Raw genomic sequence first — 22,732 nt, 5'->3', positions numbered from 1 at the left:
ATATATATATATATATATATATATATATATATATATATATATATATATATATATATATATATATATATATATATGTATAAATAAACAGAACAAATGCAATAAAATTTGTTCACTTCTGACCTCTAGAACATTCTCACCATCGGCGTTTTCCACTTTCGCCAATGTGTAAGCCATCTTCAAACTATCTGTCAGGGACATATTACTTGTGATATGCTGAAAATTAGAAAACACTTTAAAGACAAACAAAAAATAAAGTATTGAAATCCTTTTTATGACGAACCCTTATTAAAAATTGAAAAAAACGAAAGCCACAAGGAATGCTTACTTTAATAATTAATTTCGCTTTCTCATCCTGTCCTGAGATCGTCAAACTATAAACCAAAGATTCAAGTATCTGACTTGACAGTTCTATTCCAATATTTCTGACATGCTTGATTATTTCACTAAAAATAAAACTGCAACTATAAAATAGTAGATAATCTTGATACTAAGAAAACAAATGAACTTCTTGAAAGTTAAACACAAAGAAAAAAACCAAAGTGAAAATAAGCATCAAGAAAAATTTCCCTTGGAACGTGCAAGAACTTGATTCTGCCACCGATAGTAGTAAGATTACAGGAGTTTTAAATTTCAAGTATTTCAAGCCACAAGATTCACAAATAGCATTAACTGAAGCTGAACAATTGTGATTAAATGTAATTGAGAGGTCTTACATGCGGAAGAAAGCTTACGAATTAGTGATCATCACTGCATTCAGCAAAAGTCATATTAGCTCAATTACAAAAAAATTTTGAGGACCATTTTACAGAAAAAACCTCACATTATTCCCTTCGAGTCGGCCTTTTGCGCGTAAATTCGAGAAAGCTGACCGTATGTTTGCGCGTCGGGAACAAGCCCATCTGATTCGAACTGATTCAGTGTTGCCACTACATCGACATTTACCTGGTTATCAACCTGAGCAGCAAGCAGAGCATTTTGAGCAGTAATGTTTAACACAACACCTATAAATATACTAATTTTTTCCAGGAATTTCCAGGTAACACCGAGAAAATTCTTAAAACTAAGGACCACTTCTGCCTAAATTCAAATATTAATAAGTCATTACATAATCATATGGTTGTGCGCTTTGTAATTCTTTTTAACTTCTGATCCTCGATTTATAGGGAATTCCACGTGCGCAATAGAATATGACAAGCTCGAAAAGAATGCATCGAAAGCGCAAGATGAAAAATTTTGACAACTCTTTAAAATTCAAATAGTAATGGCTCGGAATTTAATCTGACAAAATTAACAACCTTCTAGTAAGCTAACCTCGCATTTTAAGGATATGAAGTAAACGACTAGTATATTCGTTTCTTTGAGCTGCAGATAACATTTGACATCGACATCCAGTGGCATTTATAAGAAGAGTAATTTCTGAATCAACCAATTTTTTAATATCGCATTTAGGGTCATTGAGTATATGCAGTGCTTTCTCAAGATGTGCTTCCGTCACTAAGTAGTTCCATTCAATACTGAAAAATTAATGAATACGGTGAGATAAAAAGATTATAAAAGAAAGGCGAAAGATTTTTCATGAAAAAACTCAGGATCCATGCTGGCTCCTTCTTTAATTCATTAGTGCTTATACAAGATATTTAATTTAGTCTCAGTTTTCAAGAGAGAGCGGTAGAATCATTTAATAAAGCTTTGCCTGAAAAAATCGCAAAAGAGCTAGCAAAAGATCAACTGAGAAAAAAACTTTTTTCTTACATCGAAACTCAAAGTTTCAATCATGATACCTGTCGATGACGTCGTAAATGTTTTTCTGCTGATCGACTTGTAAATGTTTAGCATGTTTTTTGAAAAGACTCAGCTCTAAATGACTCATTTGAGAATGCTCCGACTTATCCAAAGGATACAGTGACCATTTTGAATCGTAAGATCCCTCAAAATTCTTGATAAACGTTTTGAAGAAATTCAAGTTTTTGCTTAAATTATAAAGACACACTGTTCCATAAAACAAGTTTTTACAAAAACTTCAAGCACCGATGAATTTGTAATCAATATCGAAGATCCAGCTGTTTTACCAATATCCTTGTTGGTAGAAGTAGTAGTTCGCCCTCTTATACCTTCTGTAATTCGTTTCCTGCACAGTCTAAAACGGAAATGTTTTCAGTAAGATGTCGTAAGTGGTGAGGATACTACTTTGAGTTGGAAATAAAATTTATTAATTAGTCGACAAATCACTTGTAAAAGATAAATTGAGAGAAAAAATTTTATAGGAAAACACTAAATGAGAAAAAAAATTAAATGGGATGTAAAGCTACTTTGAAACTTGAACAAAAACAAAGAGGAAATAAATGAATACGACTTAATCGCCCGAGTACTTGCCACTATGAACATCCTTTCAATTATATATAGGAAACACCGTCAAACATTCGAAACTGAAAAAAAGGAAGAATGAACCATTGAATTATTCATAAGCAGTAATGTATTTGAAATCACTTTCAAATCTTAGAAATAAAAGGCCATCACTTTAACAAGTTTTAACTAAAAAAGCTAAGAGTACCAAACTACCATTCCTCGTGCAGAGATATTACATATTGCAATTGATAAAATACGCTTTTGGAATTTAGCTAGTTATCAAACAATGTCATATATTTCACCTCAATTTATTCATCTTTTGCCAAATACCATGACAGGTAACTAGACTGTCATGAATTCAAATCTCTCGATGTTCTTCAAAATCAACAACTAATGTTATGTTGAATCGGTTGACTACACCAGATTAAAATATTTAATTCTGAATAATTACAAACCAACAAAAAGAAAAAAACCATATTCGTTTATTTTTGGATCGTTATAAGGGAATAAAAAGGGTTCATAAAACAAAATGTTGATCGTTTTTTGCCAAAATATTCTTCCTTTCAACAAATATTCGATTTGCTTTATTCAGTTCACATCTATGCCTGAATTTTTCGCACCCCCTGGAACCCAATTTCAGGTTAAATTAATTTCACAGACTTCGTAATACTTCCCAAACACTGCTATTCACGATCTACCAAAATATCGAGCCAGGAAAACCAGAAGTATATAATTCTACGTATTGTGATAAAAAAGAAATGAGAAAATAGTGACATATATCCCACGATAGTGATATCGTGACTATTATATAGATACGACTCACGAAACAACATAAAAGTGATGAATGAAGCAAACAAATATTTAAAAAATATGCAAGAGATATGGAATATCCAGTTTCTCACAACCAGAAAGATGCCATAAATTCCAAAATTTTAAAATTTGTTTTGGAATGGGGAACAAACAAGAAGTTGAGAATATCAAATACAGCTCTAATAAAATTTAAAAAATACATAAGCTACTCCTAAACATCGACGAAAATGCTCAGAACTATTTATTAACATGATCTAAGCCTGCATGACGAAACTAAATGAGACAACCATCTGCATCGAACTTGAGGTCAAGCAATGAAATGATCTGTGGCCTAGAAGTTTGAGTATCATCAATGAGTAATGATCCAGTATCCGGCTGCAAAACATGAGTTGAATTAAACGTGGTACGTTGTTTTGTCCGGTCAGTTGACACGCATTTCCTTAAAAATAATTATATAATTGGAAAACATTATCATTTCAGGTCATCCTACCCCAATTTGTACTAAAAATAGTTAAAGTCAAAATTCGAAGTAAAATGCTCTATATTTCGCGACAAGACAACGTTGCACTATAACAAATTTCAAATATTGCAAGAAAAGCAAAAAAGAAAGAAACAAAAAACTTACACTTTGGCGAATGGGCCATTATCACGTCTGTTCTGCATTGCACCGTATTTTGTTGTATTTTTCAGCGTTGGAAAAAGGTCAGATCTTTTTATCAAAGCATTCTCCGCAGCACGCATTTGAGCTAACTGCATTGTATGTCCACACCCTACTGCTAATCGTTTTTTTCTGAAATACAACTAATAAAGATGCAAAGTTGTCTGTGTATATTCATGTCTGTGCATCAAGTCTGTGCATATTCATGTCTGTGCATCAAGTCTGTGCATATTTACATCAAATTATCTGACTGAACCAACAGTAAAAAGGTATTGAATACAATCGTTTTTTTCACGGAATCAAGAAAAGCTAGCAAAACAGGAAGAGTAAATGAAACGCAAAACAACAGAAAAAAATGGGACACTGTCAAGTGCTTTTAAATTATAAAGAAAGTGTTTTTTTTTAAGTCAAGTATTTTTAAATTATAAAAAAAGATAGCAGTAGATCTCCTGAGCCGACAATCTCCTAAGTTGAATGAACTAAAAAAACGGTTCCATACGAAATTAAAAATTACGATCACAATTAAATAAAACATCTGTGTGTAAAACATTTGTGCGTAATGGAAATAAAATGCACCGTATTACCTGAAATAAACGGCAACCTTGTATATCCTCGTATTAGTCGGACCTTCAACAGCTATTGTCCTATATTCCGGTATATCTGGTTCACCACCATCCATTTGCCGTAGTGTTAAGCAACACTGTTGCAACTGTGATTTCGGATCGTTCCAATGCTGGGCAATAATAAAAAACTGAAAAAAATCACTTGTCAACTTTCTAGCTTTTCCACTGCAAATACAAAATGAATAAAAAAGTTCGATCCATGCTGTTTACAAATCATTTCAATATTTAAAGAGAACAAGTGATCTGAAGAGATAGATAACTAAATAACCATATCAGATGCGCTTCCATCAAAACTCATAAAAAATGCATCAAAAACGTACTTTTAAACGAGGAAAGAAACAAATTCTACAGAAAACTTTGCAATAATCGAATCCACGATCAACGTAAAGAGCACCAAGGAATGCTAAATAAAAAACAACAAATTATGCAAACAGCCAAACAACTGTGTCATTTTACCAACAGACGCCGTTAATGTCAGGGAACAGAACTTTTTGGATTTTTAAATCCAGTTTCTTAAACAGTGGAATGAATAGGAATACGGACAAAGCTGCTCAACTGTATAATATCGTCAGCAACTACCATAACAATCAGCTTTACTTATGATAATGGATCGGCATAATTCACATATATAGAGACATACCCTCAACAAGATCAGCCTTATCTTTTACTCTCAATATCGGCAGCCCACTTTTCTGCATAACTTTTGGTGTAACCAAATACTTTGTCATGCCAATATCATCACAAATCACAGACTGTGTCTAAAAATCTCTTATTGGCATGCTAGATTAATACTGTATGCTAACTTTTGAGCAAGTCAATGCTCAAAAGTTAAGTTTCCAGATCGTTCTGAAGTCCATCAGGAAAATTCTTGATAGAGATGTATGACGATAACATGTACGATAATATCATCAGGACGTATAATGATGATGTTTAGAATTGATGACTTTGAGGTAACAAAAACATGCCTTAGAGACAAATTTTACTAATAAATCAAGAAAAACGACCATCCCTTCTCCCGCAAAAAGAGGCAAATACCGCAAACCATTTACGCCCGAAAAATTGAAAACTTTGGAGTATTGGTTGGAACTTACTCTGTTACTAACCAAACAAGTGCGCAATATTGACAAATGACCTTCATGATGGTACGGAAAGTGTTTATACAGATAATCTGTTGTTATCAACTGCAGAACTGTATCCCCAAGAAATTCCAAACGTTGATTATGGCCTCTGGAATATTTTCACAAAATTGGTATCAAATCTAATTCATGACTAGTCAATTTTCACATAAAAATTTTAAGAACTCCAATTCTGTCATTTTTAAAAACATTAGGTAAAATCAAGTACTCACAGAGTGAGGTTGTTGAAGCCAATATTTCTTCTAGTGAAAGCTTTAGCAAGGACTCTAATATGTTTGAAAGTAACTCCGATGCTTTTTTCCAACTCTGTGAGCAACTGAAGTGCTGGTACATCATTTATCAAATGGCGATCACCATTTGGATTATCTCGCTGGAAATCAAAATTGACGTTACAAAGGACTGAAAATGGAAAATCAAAAAGTGAAATTGGAGAGCAGCAAAAACATAAGAAAACTGAGAATTCAAAACAAAGAAAAGAAAAACATTATCTATTACCCTTCAAAGAGATCTAATCTTAAAAATCTGAAGTATTTAAAAAAATCGTTTTCAGAAACAATTACTGTTTTATTCTTATTCAAGAACAATATTTTTGAAATCAATATTTTAACGCTTAAAAAGATCAGATCTTTTTAAAACTCGGAAGAAACTCGGGAAAGTTCTTATATCATTATAAAAACTCTGAAGTCGAAAACTGATTCCAGAATTCTCTTTTATAAGGATTAATTAAAAGAAAATCGTCAATAATTTCCAAAAAAATTTTTCCAAGTTAAAGGATGAATCTGATTTACCTTCAAGGGATGGTCTTCTAAGTCAAACCATGTAGAAAGTAGTTCTTTCGAATCAGCAAACATAGCGTGACCAAAAATTCTTAAAGGAACTAATTAATTTAACAAGATAAAAAATGTTGGTCAATAGGAGCTCTAAAAGGTCTTATAAGATTAAGTGACGAACCTATCACATTCATCAATTCCAGCATCAAGATAAATTGCAGCCATCATTGCTTCAAAAGCATTTGCCATCGCATGCCTAAGATCAGATTCATGGCATAAATCGGGTCCATGCGCATACAACATGAACTCATCCAGGCCTATCTTCTAAAAAAGTTTCTCCTGGAGCTCAAAAAATATCGCTTTAAATTGCAGCGAAACTGTGCCAACAACATACAAAAATTACTGTTAATATTGAACATTTTCGAAAACTCAGAAAACCTTAGCAAGCACAGCAAGATTTTTATTTTGAACCATTGTTGAACGGTAAGTGGCCAAACCGCCTTCATCAAGTTCGCTGAACATATAAAACAAATGAATAGTGGTAATAAATTCAATAACAGCATCGCCCAAAAATTCCAGCCGTTCGTTATGGTTCAATGGCGACTGTTCCGCTTTTTTTGAACCCAATTTCGACATGATCTCTAATAAGGTATGGAATCCTAAAATTAAACTGAGCTCAACTCAATCTGAATGTAATACACTCATAACTCAATTTGCAAAGCTGTAAGTATAATAGAAAACTTCGAAATTTTTAGCGTGTATGAGAATACAAGTACCTCGCTTCTTGGCGCTTAACTGCTGTTGCACCAAACGATCATGCACTCGCTGCTTGGAAGAACGCACACCACAGTTGTTAAGAGTATTACGAGCATGGTCACTATTTGTACCATAATTTGTACGATATGATGGGTGAGTTAATGCTAGCTCCAAAAGTGAACGGTTCTGCAAACTATGTCAACTAAGTGTGGTTTTTTAAAATAAAGTAATTGTTATAACAAAGAAAGTAAGTAGAATGATTTAAATCATTTTTACTATTCAGACAAAAGTGAAAAAGGATGAAAAACCTTAAACACATAGTGAATGCGTTCTTGCTCGTATACTTGTAGGGACCACTGGAAACGCACATGTGCACAGGCAAGAATTAGAAGTAAACCATGCTGAAAACAACGATCTGAATATTGATTTAGGAAGTGACTAAATATAAAACATACCTGTACAATATCAGGAAACAATCCTGTACTATAGAAGTCACGAGATGACACTGACATGACAAAGTCCCGCTTCAGCTGACTGAAAAGTAAAGAGAGGAGGTCAAATAAGCTTTTAAAGTGTATGAATCATAAAATAAGCGCATATAAATCATAAAACTAAGATATGACGAAAATTGTTGTTGGTATCAGTTTTCATATGCTTGAATCCAAACCGCAATCTTTGCGACCGGTAGTCAGCTAGAAATATCCAAACAAGAAAAAAAAGACCCGGAAAAGTAAATACCTGTCATTACGCAATGCTTTTAATTGTGAAGCTTTTTGCGCAAGCTTTCCTCGTTCCTCTGCACTTACACGAGGCTTCATCGCAAGAATTTTACGCATTCGCAGGTATTCTTTGGACATTTTTTGATATCTGAAAGAGCAAGGCTTATATAAAACTGTGCATTAGTAAAGATTTGATGTGAAAAACTCGAATTTGATTGAATTAAATAGATAGTATTGATCATCGGGAAATCCACTCACTCTGCATTTGAATTATAAGTATGAGAAGAAGGCCTCACACCAAAATGAGTGATCAACGGAAAGAGAGTATCCGGACTGTTAGGCAAAAAATCCGACCTATCGATGAGATCTACTCGAATCGTCGATGGCCTCTGAAAAAAAGAGTAACTTAATATAAAATGATCATAAGAAAAACAATAAATTTTATGTTTTTTTCACAAAATGAGATCTATTTGCAGCAAAAAACATGCCTATTTTGGCATTAAAACAGAATGCCATGCAATTATTTTAAATCCAATAAATTTCAAGGACAATTAACTGGCCTTATTTGCATTCATAACCAAGGAACCACGCATATTTTCAGCAAATTCGCGAAAAGCATCAGCATCCTGTTTAAGAACCTGAGCTTCGGACTCTGTCATGAGACGATGATAGTTCTCAATCAGGTAAATCATTACAACTGACATAGGTAATATCTCCTTCCCGCCATCTGAAAGCAACTACTATATCAAAACTATTGTGCAAAAATTGCCAAGAAAAAAACAGTTGAAATAACGCAGTAATGGAAGAAGCAATCACCTGGAAAGTTGTAAACAAATCTCGGCATACAGTGGTAATAAGGACAGCCATCAGTATTATCAAGAGGATATGTTTTCAAGTCATACATTTCCATAATATCGATAAATAAATAATGGTGGAATAATTCCAAGTCTTCTATTGTAAAATTCTGCAAAACTTTCGAATGAGAAATTCGCTGAAAGAAATTCATCCATTTAGTATTTTTAAAATTTTATTCCAAAAAAGTAACGACTTCAAACTTTGTCTAGAATTCTCAAACAGAAACTGTTTAAAAAAGTAGAGAAATGAAAGAAGGAATGGAGGGATGAAAATATTTATAGATAAAAAATAAACGAAAAACAACCGTTGGAATATTTTCTTGCATAAATTTGATGTTATATTCACTTGTCCATTTTGACAATGGTGTTTGGGGGAAATTTGATGGAAGTGACTTATGAAAAAACACAGAAAAGCCTTCCAGCTCATAAATTCTATCACGATAGTTGATTTTGGTTGAACGGCGAACAACAGTATTTGGATTAGGTTCAGTATAAAGTATATAATGCCATAAACGATGCGAATTGCTAAAAAAAAAATTTTTGACTGCTATAACACTACGTATTTCGGTAACAATAAATTCTATTCTGTTTACTTTAGTAGAATTTCTTTCATACACGAAAAAGTTATATACAGAGGAGTGGATGATAAAATAGCTTTGGAGCTTAATACTAACCTTGAGTTTAGGTCACACTTTTCGATAATAGTCTCTCCAGCATATTTATTATGACGCAAGCCTGATTTTTTAGCTGCCCACGAACAGCGACATTCTGGCCCATCGTTCATTTGACCAACTTCGTTGAAGCAAACATCACTGTGTAAAATAGCTGGATGATTACGTTTCCTAATGACCTGCAATGAACACTGTTTCTTCCAAACAACAAATGTCCTCGATGTTTGCAGAAAACCCATAAAAGCTGTAAACAAACACGAATCAGATATAACCTCGCGTTTGGCAACAGTACTGTGCTTTTTGGATTCACTCATTTTAAGACGAGTCATTTTGTCTTTATTGTCAGTCTGTTGTTCGTCAACAGATACGTTGCCACTTCTCTCATCACTATCATCGATGCAATCATCAGAATCACAACTTTCTGATTCAGTTTCAGTATCCGAATGATGGCCACCTAAAAATACGATCCCTTTATATTTTTTCTTTGAAAAAATTTCGAGATAAAAATATCTTTTCATCATAATTTCGAAACAAAAATGTCTTTTCATCATAACAATTCATATCAAACAAAAAATTAGGATTGTATAACAAACGCATCTTACATTTGCAGTTATCATGAAATGTGAGAATATCCGGAGGATCGGATTTTGGCTGATTTTCCTTTTCCTTCGCGATCTTTTCTGTAATTTCTCTTCTGAATCTCTTATGCAACTTTGTCAACTCTTCGGTAGCACAGCTATCACCAACATCGTTCTGTAAACATGAAGTTAGAAGCAAGTCATTCAAATTGTTTATAAAAACAATTCTTGTAAAACTGAGGAAAGCAAGCTTTTCAATAGAATTATAATAGTATATGAAGACATACAATGCGATAAAATTTTTCTTCAGGAATGCTCTGCGAATGGAAACCACTCATTGCGACAGTCTGTTCAACCTGGTCAATTTCATCATCAGTATCGCTTAATATTGTGTCAATAAAGTCTTCTTTTGTCAACTTTTGCCAGCGAGGAACGTCTTTACCTGGACAGTTTCGAAGCATTAAATATTCCGCACAATTACCCAAAAAACTTTTATTTCAGCAATTAATACTTAATCCCCACACTTGTTTATAATATTTATAATTATTTCCATTTATTCTGTTTATTGAAATTTCTAACCTTGCATATCAAAACATTCACTTCAATCTTGCAAAGCAAATTTTCTACTACCATCTTAAATTTCTCTTAACCAAAAGATTAACAATAATGATGAAGATTACCCTGTTCTGATTCACTTTCGCCACTGCTAGACTCTTCATGCCTTCGTTTCCTATGTCGTCTTTTTGTTGTATGCCAGTTATCACTCTTGTGTTTTCCGTGCTCTTCTTCATTACCAACATAACTTAAAGCAAAAAAAGTGGGGATTTACATCGAACTAGCCAACGTTTAGAAATAACGTAATCTTTATTTACTTGAAATCTTCATCGCTGATATCTACTGGTTCCGCGGTGGATATCCCATAATTCGATAATGACGTACAAATAGCAACATCGGATATCCCAACTTCTCTTGTATGCAAATTCTGAAAAATTAGTGAATTGAAGATTAAAAAAACTGTTCAGCAGCTTCTCGGACAAAAAATCCATGAGTGTAGCAATAGAATAAAATGTATATTCCCAGAAAGCTTTATGAGCGTTAAAACTATTAAAATAACCTGCTTTGTAGTGGCACGAGAGACATCTCTCAGACTGGGTAGTGACCGACTGTTCTTACTTCCTGGTGGTCTCACAAATTGTGGCTTTTCGACTGCCGATGCTGATGACCACTGGTACCTTTCTAAGCAAATTCATATTCACTAATAAGTTCTTAACTGGGAGAAAAAAAACATTAAAAGAAGTTCAAACTACCCGGTATTATAAGTTTATCGCTTACCCATCTCAGAAAACAAAGGTCTTGGACAACCAATAGCATTTCGACGTGCTCGATAGTGAACATCCGACATCTAAAAATACTTCCTTAAAATAACATTGAAGTGAGTTTTTTTGTTGCAAAAATGATCGGAAGAAATTTCAAAAAACGAAACGTACCTGTTCCGCTGAGTTAGATAAGTGAAGCAGTGGTCTCAACGCAAACAGATTTGCTGATGTGGTGCGTGAAACAATTAGTGGCGGAACTGTTGATTGTCCACCTCCCATAGGTAGCAAATTAACTGTGCCTAAAATAAACTTATTCCACCAATTCCAAAAACGTCCTTTATATTTCAATGGACAAGACCTGTCATTTGTTCCATGATATTTACTTCGCTTAATATTCAGCAGCTCTTACAAGTATAAATGAAGTACTCTAAGACCTTGATCCTATACGAGTGCTGAAATGTGAAATGAGGTTAAGCATATCAAATTGAATTATTTTCTATCAGATTGTAATCTTTACTACTATATGCAGAAAAGCAAAACTTCAGAGTGCTAGGAGAAAGGAGAGTGGGATCTGTCAAGTAAAAGTATCAGTATACGAGGATCAAGTTTTGCGAGGATCAATTATAACAATCCAATTCAATTATTTTGGTGAGTTCTTTCACAACTTGAATGCACCTAGAAAAGGAAGCTATTCTCTGCATTTGAAACACTAATTTTCGTCAACTTTATCGAGTATCATTCCACTAGCGGAGTTAGTACGGAGTTAATTTTTTTTAAATTATTGACATTTCTCGATGTCTCCAAAATTTTATTTCGAATCAAAAATAAACGCTACCCGATGAATTGCTGCAGCCATATCCCGTCACTTCCGGATCGAGAACAGGCCGAAGTGCTTGCTGAGGTAAATTGATCCGGGGCAAACTTGGACCAGCATTAGAGAACATCTAGTTTTTTGACGAACTAAACATCATAAACCAGATATTGCAAATCTGAACCTCCAATAACGTAATTTACAAAGCATTGGGTTTTTTTTTTCTTTCTCCATTAATCAAAAAGCTTTATGATATTTAATGTAGTAAATATCACTGACGTATCTCTTCCCATCCAATGTCATAAATAACATTATATTGGAAAAAATAAAGCTATCGATGAAATAGATATAACGTACAATAAATTTTATATTGATAACATAAATTCAAGTACTAATTTGGGCAACTCGAACAATTTATTCAAATACATGGAGCTGACTAATTGAAAAGTTCAAATTTTGTTTGGACAAGAAACTCGAAAAATACATGAGACAATAAACAGTGAAAAACCAGCATGTAACAATAAGGTACGACAAAAACAGCCGTACAAATAAAAGGATCAAAGATGTTAATTACATATTTGTTTCATCAGTGAAATATGAATATCACTACATTTTACTAATATAACAAATAATAAAAAAAAATAAATTGAGCATTCAACTAAAAAAAAAGAAAATAATAATAATAACTCAAAATATCTGATGTAAAAACAAGACAGTATAAGAAAGCATCTTCTTATCCTTCACGCATGGTTGCATCTTCTAGATTCCGGTGGCGTTTCACTCGTGACAAACCTGTAATTAAAAAAGAACATAAATCAACTTTCCTCTATATTAATTATACAAACATGTCTCATGGAAAAGTATGTAAAATAAAACCGACTCTAAAATTTTAGAACAGTTCTGAAACGGAAATGAATACAATACTATAGTATCGCCACTGTGAACCTATTTGTACTTAAAGTTTCGTGCTGTTTATTAAAAATTTACCAATGCCAAGGAATCTTGGAAATTAACCTGTATCATCTTTTGATACTGAGTAAACCCATTCCGGTCGACACAACTGTCGAAGGTGTTCCACAAAACGGTTGTCATGAGTTATAACAATAAGTTGGAACATTCTAGCATTGTTTGCGCATCGCGCCGAAATAATATCTGCCAACATATCACCCAAATTCTCTACCCGAAAATAAAAAAAAGTAGGTGCGGGATAAAGCAAATTTAAAAAGATAATTCAATTTGCAAAATTTGTATAACCAAGCATAACAGATATGCAAATAACATACTATCTACATATGTTTAAAAAAGCTGAGGAAGAAATACGCAACACCAATCAACTCTCTCTTTGTTTTTTGATGGTTAGAAGTCAGGTAAATTACTTTCAATACATCCAGATTTGCAGTCGGTTCATCAAGCGCAATTATCGAGCATTTATCACAGAAAACGTCTGACAATGCAATTCGTATCAATATCGATGCGAGCATCTAAATGGATACTGCATCTATGAACCATAATTTTGCTCTATATTTTTGTTCACTTCACTTAACTTCTTTTTGATTTAAAATATAAAATGTGGTTTATTCTTCGCTCAAGGAGCAATTTACATAAACCACTTCTATTAATTTGCAATATATAAATACGAACAAATACCAGGTAATAAAAAGCCATACCTTCTGGCCAGCACTACATCGCCCTGGCATATCAATTTCAGTGCCACCAACATACATCACTACGCGATAATTATATGATTTCTTTTTTTCATTTTCGCCAGCGCTTTCAGATCTTCAATTAAAAAGAAACGAAGGATGAGTGAAGGGAATTGTGTGAATGCGAAACAGCTGACTTTGTATCTGACATAAAATATCGAAGAACTCGGGCAGATAGAGTTTCAGACTAGAATACTTTAAAAATAAAAACATTACCTATGTAATTTTTAAATCAGATACAATCACATGAAACCACAGATGGCAGGAAAAGTTCAAATTTTTACTTAATCTGTATAGCTTCGATATCATTGCCATGATATACTTGTTCCCACAAAGAACTCAACACCTCGTTGATTTCTTCCATTTTTTGAGTATGGAATTCCACAACAGACTTATCCACTGCTCGTATATAATTTGCCAAATCCTACGAATAAATCAAATAGTTGAAGAATTCTAAATAGTGGATGCTTACTAGACTAAAATAACGATAAAGACTCCTGTGTCAAGAAAGTAAAGAACCTCTATAACTCTTTTGACAACACATTTCTTCACGACTTCCTTTTTGAATTCTTCTTTGAACTGCGCATACTCAGATGATGCCAAAATTTTTTCCATAACTGCCAGCCGTTTCTTCTGCTCATTCAGTTCACCGGAAATGCAAAATTACTTACCAAAAGCAATCTCGAAGACAAAAACGTAACTGAACAATGATTAGTCGATGTCGAGCCACAGACCTGACTTCCCCCAGCAAGATTCGCAATTCAACAAACTGTGTATCAACATTCTAAGTTGTCCTAGAAAAACTATACCAATAATTTAGCACCTCTTTTATTCTCGATCATCAATTGTAAATCATTGACTTGGCTTGAAAGTGAACTCAGTTCTTTCCTCAGCTCTGGGATTGCTGTACCATGCCATTCTGCTTCTTTCAAGCTCTCATTTAAACTTTTGATTCGTTCCCGTAATTCCAACTTTCGAAGTTGGTCATCCAGCCGATGTTTACGCTCTTGCTATAAAATCATTATTCTAGCTTTAAAAAGTTTTAAAATGTCCGTAGGAGAAAATTTCTATCATATGACTTTAAACTGAACATTAATCCCAAGTTAGCATTAGCATTTTAATACAAAATGCATACTTTTAATTTTAAGCAGTCAATCTGTTCGACCAAGTCGCGCATTTTGGCATTGCTTACACTAATTACAGTATCTATTTTCAATAAATCCTGTTCTTGATCCTTTAAATCTTCAGAACTGTCGGTAATATCTTGTAGTTTTTTATTCATCACTTCTAAAAATTCAAAAATTTTCGAATATGGAGCTGGGAAAGCAAACAGAAAGAAACAAAATTTCTGAATCTTGCATCGATACGCAACAAATACCTAATTCTCTTGCAGCATCTTCTGCATCTCGCAATGAGCATAACAGTTCTGCTTCCTTATTTTTCGCGTCATTTTGTTTAGCAAACCGCTCCTCTTTCTTCATCTATAATGAAAGAATAATGAAATGTGAATCGGTTCGTTGATCTATGCAGTTGTTTCTAGGAATCCTAATATATAAATACAAATCTACATTATATTCTTTCCAATCTGACATAGCATTATTTGGTCTATAATGCGAAGAGAATTAAATTAGAAGAAAATCACTAACAGCTACCTGCAATTCCGCCTCAACAATCGGTTTTTGTGCCTTCAGCTTCTGCAAACCTTGCTCACTTTCTTCCAGTTCTTTCTCTTTAACGTCTAACAATTTTTTTATTGAATCAATCTGCACTCCTTTTTTACACAAAGCAGTGCGAAGCTCTTTTGATTCATTTAACTGAAGTGAGTTAGGGAATTTTACTGCCAAACGTTTAATAATGATTTTAAAATCAATTCGTAGCACAGAAAAGCATGGAATATACTACCATTACTTTCGTCCTATTTGAAATACTATAATCTACATTTAGTTTAACAAAGTAAAAAAGATACCGAATAAGGTTAAGAACTTACCTTTTCAATAAGTTTGTTCCTTTCAGAAGCTGATACTTGGATCAAGTCGAGTTTATTAATCAGTTCTTTGAACCGGTCCTGGAAATCGCAAGTTGAAACTGCTACAAAGAAAAAAGTCATGCAAAAATTATTTCCATTAAAATTGTGAAAGTAATATAATAGCTCTGTAAAACACTATTTTAATGACTTCGTTCTGTCTTATTTCGATTCGTATAGCACTCAGTGACCGTTCCTTACATTCCGCAGTGCCAACTTCTGTTTTTAGTAATGTCATATCGTGTTTTGCATCCGACAGTGACTTCCAAATGTTATCCATCAGAGAAGCATCACCCTGAAATTTGAACTAACCGAAAAAATATTTCAGAAAAGTGTATTCCTACGCCGCTACCTTAACAAACTTGTATCTGTTTTATAATGAATGTTTCTCATATCAACATGTGCCATGTTCATTTCTAATCAAATATAACTGATTTTAATCACTATGTTAAGTAGAAAGGGGAAAAAAATAAACAGAAATATAGAAATACCTGAACATCACGAATCACATCCAACTTTTGTAAAATGATATCTCTTTCAGATTTCGACTTCGCAAACTCTGCTTCCACATTATGCAATTTTTCCTAAATGCAATATTCTATCAGAACGGGAAATGCAATGTAAAAATTAAAAAAGGTGTTAGTTGGAAAAAGGCTATAAAATGGGGATAAATCCAAGCAGCATACTTCTGCTTTTTTTAAATTCCCCTGCAATTTTTCTTTCTCGCTATTTGATTGTTTCAACATTTCAACATAAGGCACAATTTCCAGAAGTTCATTCTGCACTGCTTCATAATCCTTCACTTTACGAATCAATTTTTCGGCATCTTTAGCGAGATCTTTTTTCCTCTGCTTTATCTGAAAATTGGTTTTAAATCATTTACTATGATTTAAAACATTTTAACATTTCTGAAAAACATTTTTGCAAACAAAATAGTTCTACAGCTTCTTATCTCCATAAAATCTCAAATATTCATTTCGTGGTCCCAACCTCTTACTAGACTTCTAAATTTAAAATTTATATTCTTTTTGTCAGAACCTTTTCTTTAAGAACAACAGGACCCTCTGTACTGCTATATGAATGTTCGCAAAGTGGGCAACATTTTCTCATGACAACTTCTTCCTCCCACTGCTCATATAAGAACATACAGCCATCGATGCGCCCTGAATCTTGTTGCGATTTCCTAAGAAGTGTTCTAATTTCATCTAAGCGCGTTTCCACTTCATTTTCATGAGTGACAATCTGCAATCTTACAAATAACAGCATAAATGAAAACTATTCATTAGCATCTTTATTTTAAATTCATAAAAAGTAACAAACAACGGTAACAAAAATATATTTGTTTTCGTTCCACTTTTCCCAAAATGGAGATATCAAACACGCTGAAAACATTGAAACCAATTAAACAAATGCCCACATTTGTTCAACAAAACAACCTGCGTTATTTTCCGCCTATAGGATCCAATCTGATCAGACAGATAGTCCATTTCTCGATCAATCTGTGATATAGCAAACTGAGCTCGAGACACCTCTTTCTCACAAATTTTGAATTCATCTTCAGCTGTTGACAAACTTTGTTCTGCTTTTCGAGCATAGATGGTGAGCCGTTCACTAAAAAATGTAATTTGAAAAGAATGGATGCATCGTTAGAAAATATACGAAATAAATCACTTCGTAATTATCAAATCCCCGAATGAGTATTACCTAATAGCAATAAAATAGCAAAACTAAAGTTAGCGCATACCTTGAATGTAATAGTAAGCATCTGAAGTGTGTGCTAATAATATCAAGTATTAGCGCCAAAAAATGCCCGAAAAAATTTTTCCACTCCTGTTCACAATGCATCACAAATTTTACAGAATTCTGTATTCAGAGCATTTAAGCAGCTTTTCGTTCTATACAAATTAAACCGACCTCAATGGGAATTCAGGTTCCTTGGTGCTGAATATTTCCAATAACGCAATCTGATGCTTTTCCTTTAGTATGTTGAGTTCTTTCTCGAATTTCACTAATTCAACACTTCTTTGTTTAATTTTATTTTCGATGCCTTCAGCATTTTCTCTCATACAGTATTCTTTCTTGAGCAATTCTATCTTAAAAAAGAGCTTATGTATTTGAATCTAGCATATTTCGAAGTTTAAATATAACAAAGATAAAATAAACTGTAATTACGGATACTGCAAGAACATGGTCTTACGAGAAACAAAGCTATAATAGACATCACCAGAATAGAACAATCAAAGCTAGTAATTTACTCTGTTTGCAATTCCATCTCTTTCGTTTTTTAAGTCATCAACATTATTTTCCAATTCTTTTTCCCGCATTACATCTAGTTCATTTTCTTGTTTTAATATTTCTTCTTGCAAACGATCAAGCCTGAACAGTTCTTCATTCTCGCTCCAAATCTATGTCATGTTATAAATGGCAATGATTACTGAACGATGAAAAACATTTCGAGGTGCTGATCAACACTTTATATTTTACAATAAGAAAACTGTGAAAAATGAAAAATCTTTTTTTGCATTTGCAGCAAAAAACTAGGGCATCTAAAAGACTAACCAAATCTTCAAAAATTAAAACAGCTGAGGAATAGACCGAGCACTAACGGTAAATGTAACTGATAGTATAATTATTTACTTATCGGATGAATTAGCTGCTTCCATTAAGTTACATTTTGCTGCAGCAATATCTTTTTCCAGTCGTTTACACTCCTCATTCCTCAATTCTATTTTTGCTGAAACCTGAGCTAAAGTCCCCGAAATGTCATCAACTTCTTTCTGGCAGTTCGTTTGCTTTTCTTCCATTCTATTCTACAATAAAGAGTAACTGACCCAAAATTAATACAAACAGTAAATCAAAAAAAAAAAAAATAGAGAGAATACTGTGAAAAATACTGTGAAAAGATAAGTTTTTTAAATGCGGAAACTACTAGATAAAAAAATTTACCTTAAAATTACTGATTTCTTCTTTCCGTTTTTCAATCAAGTGATGTAGCTGCTTTAGAATCCCTGTTTGTTCATCTGAAGACAATACAACAATTTTCGAAATACCACAGAAAACAGTTGAAGGTTCGGATAACAAATTTCAAGAATTCAACCATCTGATCAAAAATTCTTACTCCTTAAATTGAATCGTAAGCAGTATGTCTCCAAACACTGCTCTCTTTCTGCGATCATTTTACAACGCATCTACAATGATGAAAATAAGGAAGAATGCACATGCAACTTTAGAAAAAATATAATAAATCCACGCTTTCAATCCGCAGAATATGAAGCTTTATGAACGTTTTGACACAAAAATCAATGTCAAAAATGCACCATTTGAATACTTTTCAGTTGTACAATTACTTTGTCGATCTCCTTTTTCTTTGCTACATACTCTTTGATTTCAGCACTAAGTTCATCAATTTCAGCATTAATACGCTTACGATTTCGTTCCATATCTTCAAACTCATCAGAATGGTTTATCTGCAAAGAATGCATTATTATATTGAAATTTTCAGCAGACGACAAATAGATGCTTTTTTAACCATTCTTTAATTGAAATCATTAAAATCAAATGCCTAATAAACATTTCAGACAGTGGAGTTATCAATGTCAAACAGTGGATCTGGTGCTCTACATAAGTTAGTCTATTCCATAAGAACTACAATTAATTAATGTGACTGAAAATTTTGCCTTGAAAAACTGCTTGAACTATGCAACTGGTTGATGTGTATGCACTCGTAAATTTGTATTGAAATTCAAAGAAAATAAAAAAAAAAGATTATCTCATACCAACTCAATTTCACGTTTTAAATTTTCGATTCCTCCTTCGTAATCCAATGCCAAACAGCATTCAATTTGATCAAGAAGTACTTGCTTTTCTGCTTCCATCATATCTTAATTAGAATTTCAATAAAGACCAAATAAGCGAATTCAAAATTTAATGATCAAATGAAGTTTGCCGTGCTTACCGCGCTTCTTTTTTAACATTTCTGCTTCATCAAGTTCTGCAATTTTCAGATTTTTTTTAGCGGTATCTTCCTTGAGTACTGTTTGCTTCAACAAAATTTCTTTTTCATTTTCTGCTACCTGTCCCTTCAGATTGATGTATTCATTATGCAGCTATAATATAGTAAATATGTTTAAAGTAAAGATCTAGTAATGAAGAAATTAAACGAAATTTCATGCAAAAGCAGTGATATTGAAAAAAAAAGCAAACAAGTACAAACTTCGATCTTTTCTTCTTGTTGTCTGATGAGAAGTGGTAGCCTACCTTCTATGATCCTCAATTCTTGCTGCTGCAAAATTTTTTTTTTCGACATAACAGGGCAAATTGGAATTTGGTGATGCCAATATAACCAGTCAATTGAAAAATTAAACATGGTAAAATGAAAAAAAATAAGTAAAAAAACATTTTCTTTCAATTCCTTTCTCAGGATTTCCATTGCTTTCACATAACCAGTCACTTGAAAAATCTCGTCAAAGCGTTCTTTCAGTTTTTTCGGCTCGTCAAGCGGCCTGAAATGACAAAAAGAAAGTTGAACCGGGATAAAATAGTTCCGTAACAAAACTGCTAGCTTTGACATAATTATATCTCAGCCACTCTATTACTGACGCATAAAAATGGAAAACTGCAATACAAAGAGCTCATCAGCGTAGTTATGGAAACTGCAACGTTAGTAATAGAAATGAAATAGAAATAAAAAAAAAGTAACAGAGAAAAAAAACTTTTGGACGAACCACGACGATTCTTCCTGATGACAGAAAACCACATATTCCAAAATTGCTGTAGGTAAGCCAAGAAGGTTTAAAATCTATAATATTTTTTAATACAGAACGACCGGAACTGCATATAAAGCAATAACCACAGCATTCTGAATCAAACAAAAAAATTCGAAATCAAAACTGGACCTCTTTCCTACAGTCGACAACTTTTGACGATAAGCTTTTCCATTCACCGGGCTCTTTCTCAATTGCAATTGTACTCTCTTCTGATTTATTTGTTATTTTACCCTGCAAATTAAGCTAACATTGATAGAAGTCGGTCGAAAAAAAAAACCAACCTCTGAAGTTGAATGTTTCACCTTAGCACCTTTAGACTGCATTATACGACGGGTCACAACACAAGATCTCCCCCTGACATCTCTGAATTTGAGCTTCACTGATGCATCCACTCGAGATCTATCAGCTAGCTATAAGTTAATAGTGATGATTAGTTTTCAACATTTTTGAAAATATTTTGTGAAAAGATGTGAATTGCCAGCAACATACTTTCACTATTTTCGTTAAGTTTCAGTTTTAATGTAAATTACTTTGTTTGTCAAGGTGTGGATGGAAAACATTTCTCAACGTTTTAAAGTGCCACAACATGACAGACTGAAATGAAACTTAAAATGCATCACTGTTCTCTTAAAAACTAACCGGCTTCTGAAAATTTTGGTATCGAATATGAGGCATATTTATTGATAAAAGATTAGAATGAGAAAAAGTAAATGAAATGAGAAACAGAAACAAAATAATTTGGCAAACCTACTCGCATATCATGGATAAATGTTTGGAAGCTTCCTTTCGGTAACTCGCCAGTTGTGACATATTTAAGTGCTTCAATGATTGTTGTCTTTCCAGCACCATTCGTTCCACAAATAATAGTTAGTGGTGAGAGGAATTCGATAACATTAGCATTCTGGGGTCCCACTCCGACACTGCGGATACCCTGCAGTTCCACAGTATCCAGCAACGACATTCCCACCAACACTTCAATTTCTCGACAAAAATATCTACAATGTTCAAGAAGACGTGAAATCGTTACATGTTCTTTCCAAAAATGATATCTTTGTCGAATTTCTAACATAATTATGTAACGTATCACGTCATCACGTTTCCAAAACAATATTTTTAAACCGTTTGCTTCATTAATTTACCTTCTCTTCAGTGGGTTTTATAATTCTTCTGTAGTATAACCCAATGATTATTTTGCATCCATGTTACATGATGCATGTACAATCCACAAACCCAAGCAAACTTGCACGGAATTTTATGTCGCGAGAAGTATTTCTCTCCACTTGCTAGTTACAGCAATACCGAACCAGGTGACTGCTCCATATAAGATACTCGAGTGATGCTTAACAATATAGGCCTTTAAGTTGCCTCCTAATATGAACTCAGAGAACACGGAGTCAACTAACGTATCTACCCCCCGGTTAACTATACCATCTCCACTAATTTCACTGAGCAACCTGATAGCCGCGAAATACCTTTTGCCCGTGTATGCATGTGTCTGTCGAGACATTGAAAGTACTGTAGTCCCATTGGGAATACTGTAGTCGTAGAGATTGCTTCTGTTTGCAATGGAGAGTTTCTTCGCAGTCATGTGTGACGGTGTTTTCTCGCTTGAGAAATCTGTAAGTAAATTACAATTAATAATAAGGCGCATTGCAGGAAGATGATTCGGCTCACACATCTGATTCGTGTGGTGTACTAATAAGTATATTCAATGGTTTATTGTAGAGCATCGCGCTTTTTGTATTTCTTTGTATATTTCGCCTCACTTTTCATTAGATTTTCAATAAATTATCTCAAATGAAGCTGCAAATAGACGACTACGGTTAAGCAGAAATGTCTCATGCCATTTATAGACGTTCATCAAATATTCTTGTCCAAAACTTTAGTTAATTTGCAAATTGTACAAATTTAGTAATACTCGATTGAAATGGTTCCGTTACAGTAAAAGTTAAAGTAGAACTGGAGTGAATTCCTTTGCAACTTCAAGTAAATGCCTTTTACTCTCTTTCTCTATGTTCATTTTTTGCTTCCAGATGATTCGATGCAGGATATCGAATATTAATATGTCAATCTTGATATCTCTCGTACGTCGTTCTTTTCATTCTCAGATCCTATCCCAAATTGCCTTATAATCAGAATCCAACCATAGAGAATGGCTGGTCTTGAACCTTTCAAATAGCTTCTTAAAAACG

General features: G+C 33.5%; 4 protein-coding genes across 5 annotated transcripts in view; all 4 read right to left on the bottom strand.

Moving 5' to 3' along the window:
- The window catches only part of LOAG_17435, a gene marked incomplete at its 3' end in the record, with an annotated part of 8,397 nt that extends 5,965 nt beyond the window's left edge, over window positions 1–2,432 (bottom strand). The window contains exons 1-7 of one of the 2 annotated variants that reach the window (XM_020450098.1): window positions 2,351–2,432; window positions 2,029–2,137; window positions 1,782–1,927; window positions 1,312–1,514; window positions 821–1,001; window positions 326–443; window positions 121–213 (exon numbers count right to left, since the gene is read on the bottom strand). In XM_020450098.1, the coding sequence (XP_020306272.1) occupies window positions 121–213; window positions 326–443; window positions 821–1,001; window positions 1,312–1,514; window positions 1,782–1,927; window positions 2,029–2,137; window positions 2,351–2,385 (885 nt within the window). In that variant the 5' untranslated portion in view covers window positions 2,386–2,432. Of the gene's footprint in view, window positions 1–120; window positions 214–325; window positions 444–820; window positions 1,002–1,311; window positions 1,515–1,781; window positions 1,928–2,028; window positions 2,252–2,350 lie in introns of those variants that run through there. The other variant, XM_020450099.1, reaches the window with a different exon arrangement.
- A 729-nt stretch (window positions 2,433–3,161) lies between these two features.
- Window positions 3,162–12,234, bottom strand: LOAG_02335 (RNase3 domain-containing protein). Its single transcript, XM_003137873.2, has 28 exons — window positions 12,073–12,234; window positions 11,409–11,536; window positions 11,254–11,323; window positions 11,036–11,157; window positions 10,794–10,903; window positions 10,602–10,723; window positions 10,209–10,363; window positions 9,946–10,096; window positions 9,616–9,797; window positions 9,347–9,522; window positions 8,978–9,197; window positions 8,635–8,782; window positions 8,379–8,545; window positions 8,077–8,207; window positions 7,838–7,966; window positions 7,555–7,633; window positions 7,408–7,500; window positions 7,120–7,285; window positions 6,782–7,002; window positions 6,525–6,667; window positions 6,362–6,440; window positions 5,786–5,943; window positions 5,529–5,664; window positions 5,078–5,195; window positions 4,758–4,840; window positions 4,399–4,565; window positions 3,782–3,946; window positions 3,162–3,595 (listed from the first exon to the last, which is right to left on the bottom strand). The coding sequence occupies exons 1-28, from the start codon at window positions 12,179–12,181 to the stop codon at window positions 3,430–3,432; spliced, it is 3,894 nt and encodes a 1,297-aa protein (XP_003137921.1). The 5' UTR covers window positions 12,182–12,234; the 3' UTR covers window positions 3,162–3,429.
- Window positions 12,235–12,781: 547 nt separating this feature from the next.
- Window positions 12,782–14,366, bottom strand: LOAG_17434 (hypothetical protein; the record flags this gene model as incomplete). The annotated part of the gene is made up of 6 exons (XM_020450097.1): window positions 12,782–12,840; window positions 13,063–13,222; window positions 13,425–13,529; window positions 13,716–13,827; window positions 14,036–14,175; window positions 14,271–14,366. 6 exons carry the CDS (start codon window positions 14,364–14,366, stop codon window positions 12,782–12,784), a joined length of 672 nt encoding a protein of 223 aa, XP_020306271.1.
- Window positions 14,367–14,554: 188 nt separating this feature from the next.
- Window positions 14,555–22,218, bottom strand: LOAG_17433 (Rad50 family protein; the record flags this gene model as incomplete). The annotated part of the gene is made up of 25 exons (XM_003137872.2): window positions 14,555–14,761; window positions 14,887–15,038; window positions 15,130–15,232; window positions 15,404–15,565; window positions 15,739–15,816; window positions 15,926–16,069; window positions 16,266–16,358; window positions 16,461–16,631; window positions 16,813–17,016; window positions 17,208–17,385; window positions 17,689–17,867; window positions 18,030–18,150; window positions 18,412–18,584; window positions 18,721–18,794; window positions 18,893–18,962; window positions 19,122–19,241; window positions 19,551–19,654; window positions 19,730–19,880; window positions 19,988–20,056; window positions 20,171–20,276; window positions 20,499–20,572; window positions 20,670–20,771; window positions 20,822–20,950; window positions 21,292–21,535; window positions 22,013–22,218. The coding sequence occupies 25 exons, from the start codon at window positions 22,216–22,218 to the stop codon at window positions 14,555–14,557; spliced, it is 3,414 nt and encodes a 1,137-aa protein (XP_003137920.2).
- Between the last annotated feature and the right edge of the window lie 514 nt (window positions 22,219–22,732).

This window comes from Loa loa (assembly GCF_000183805.2).
Source record: "Loa loa unplaced genomic scaffold supercont3.75, whole genome shotgun sequence".
Lineage (NCBI taxonomy): Eukaryota > Metazoa > Nematoda > Chromadorea > Rhabditida > Onchocercidae > Loa > Loa loa.
The sequence above is the reverse complement of the archived record's forward strand: the minus strand, read 5'-3'. Positions and strand labels throughout refer to the sequence as shown.

Excerpts from the sequence above, each read along its gene's own strand:
- LOAG_02335 (XM_003137873.2), bottom strand. The coding sequence starts at position 12,181 with ATGTTCTCTAATGCTGGTCCAAGTTTGCCCCGGATCAATTTACCTCAG. Across the intron at positions 7,003-7,119 it reads GTTAAGCGCCAAGAAGCGAG|GATTCCATACCTTATTAGAG; the intron begins GTACTTGTATTC and ends GTTTAATTTTAG. Across the intron at positions 5,944-6,361 it reads TAGAAGACCATCCCTTGAAG|CGAGATAATCCAAATGGTGA; the intron begins GTAAATCAGATT and ends TTTGATTTCCAG.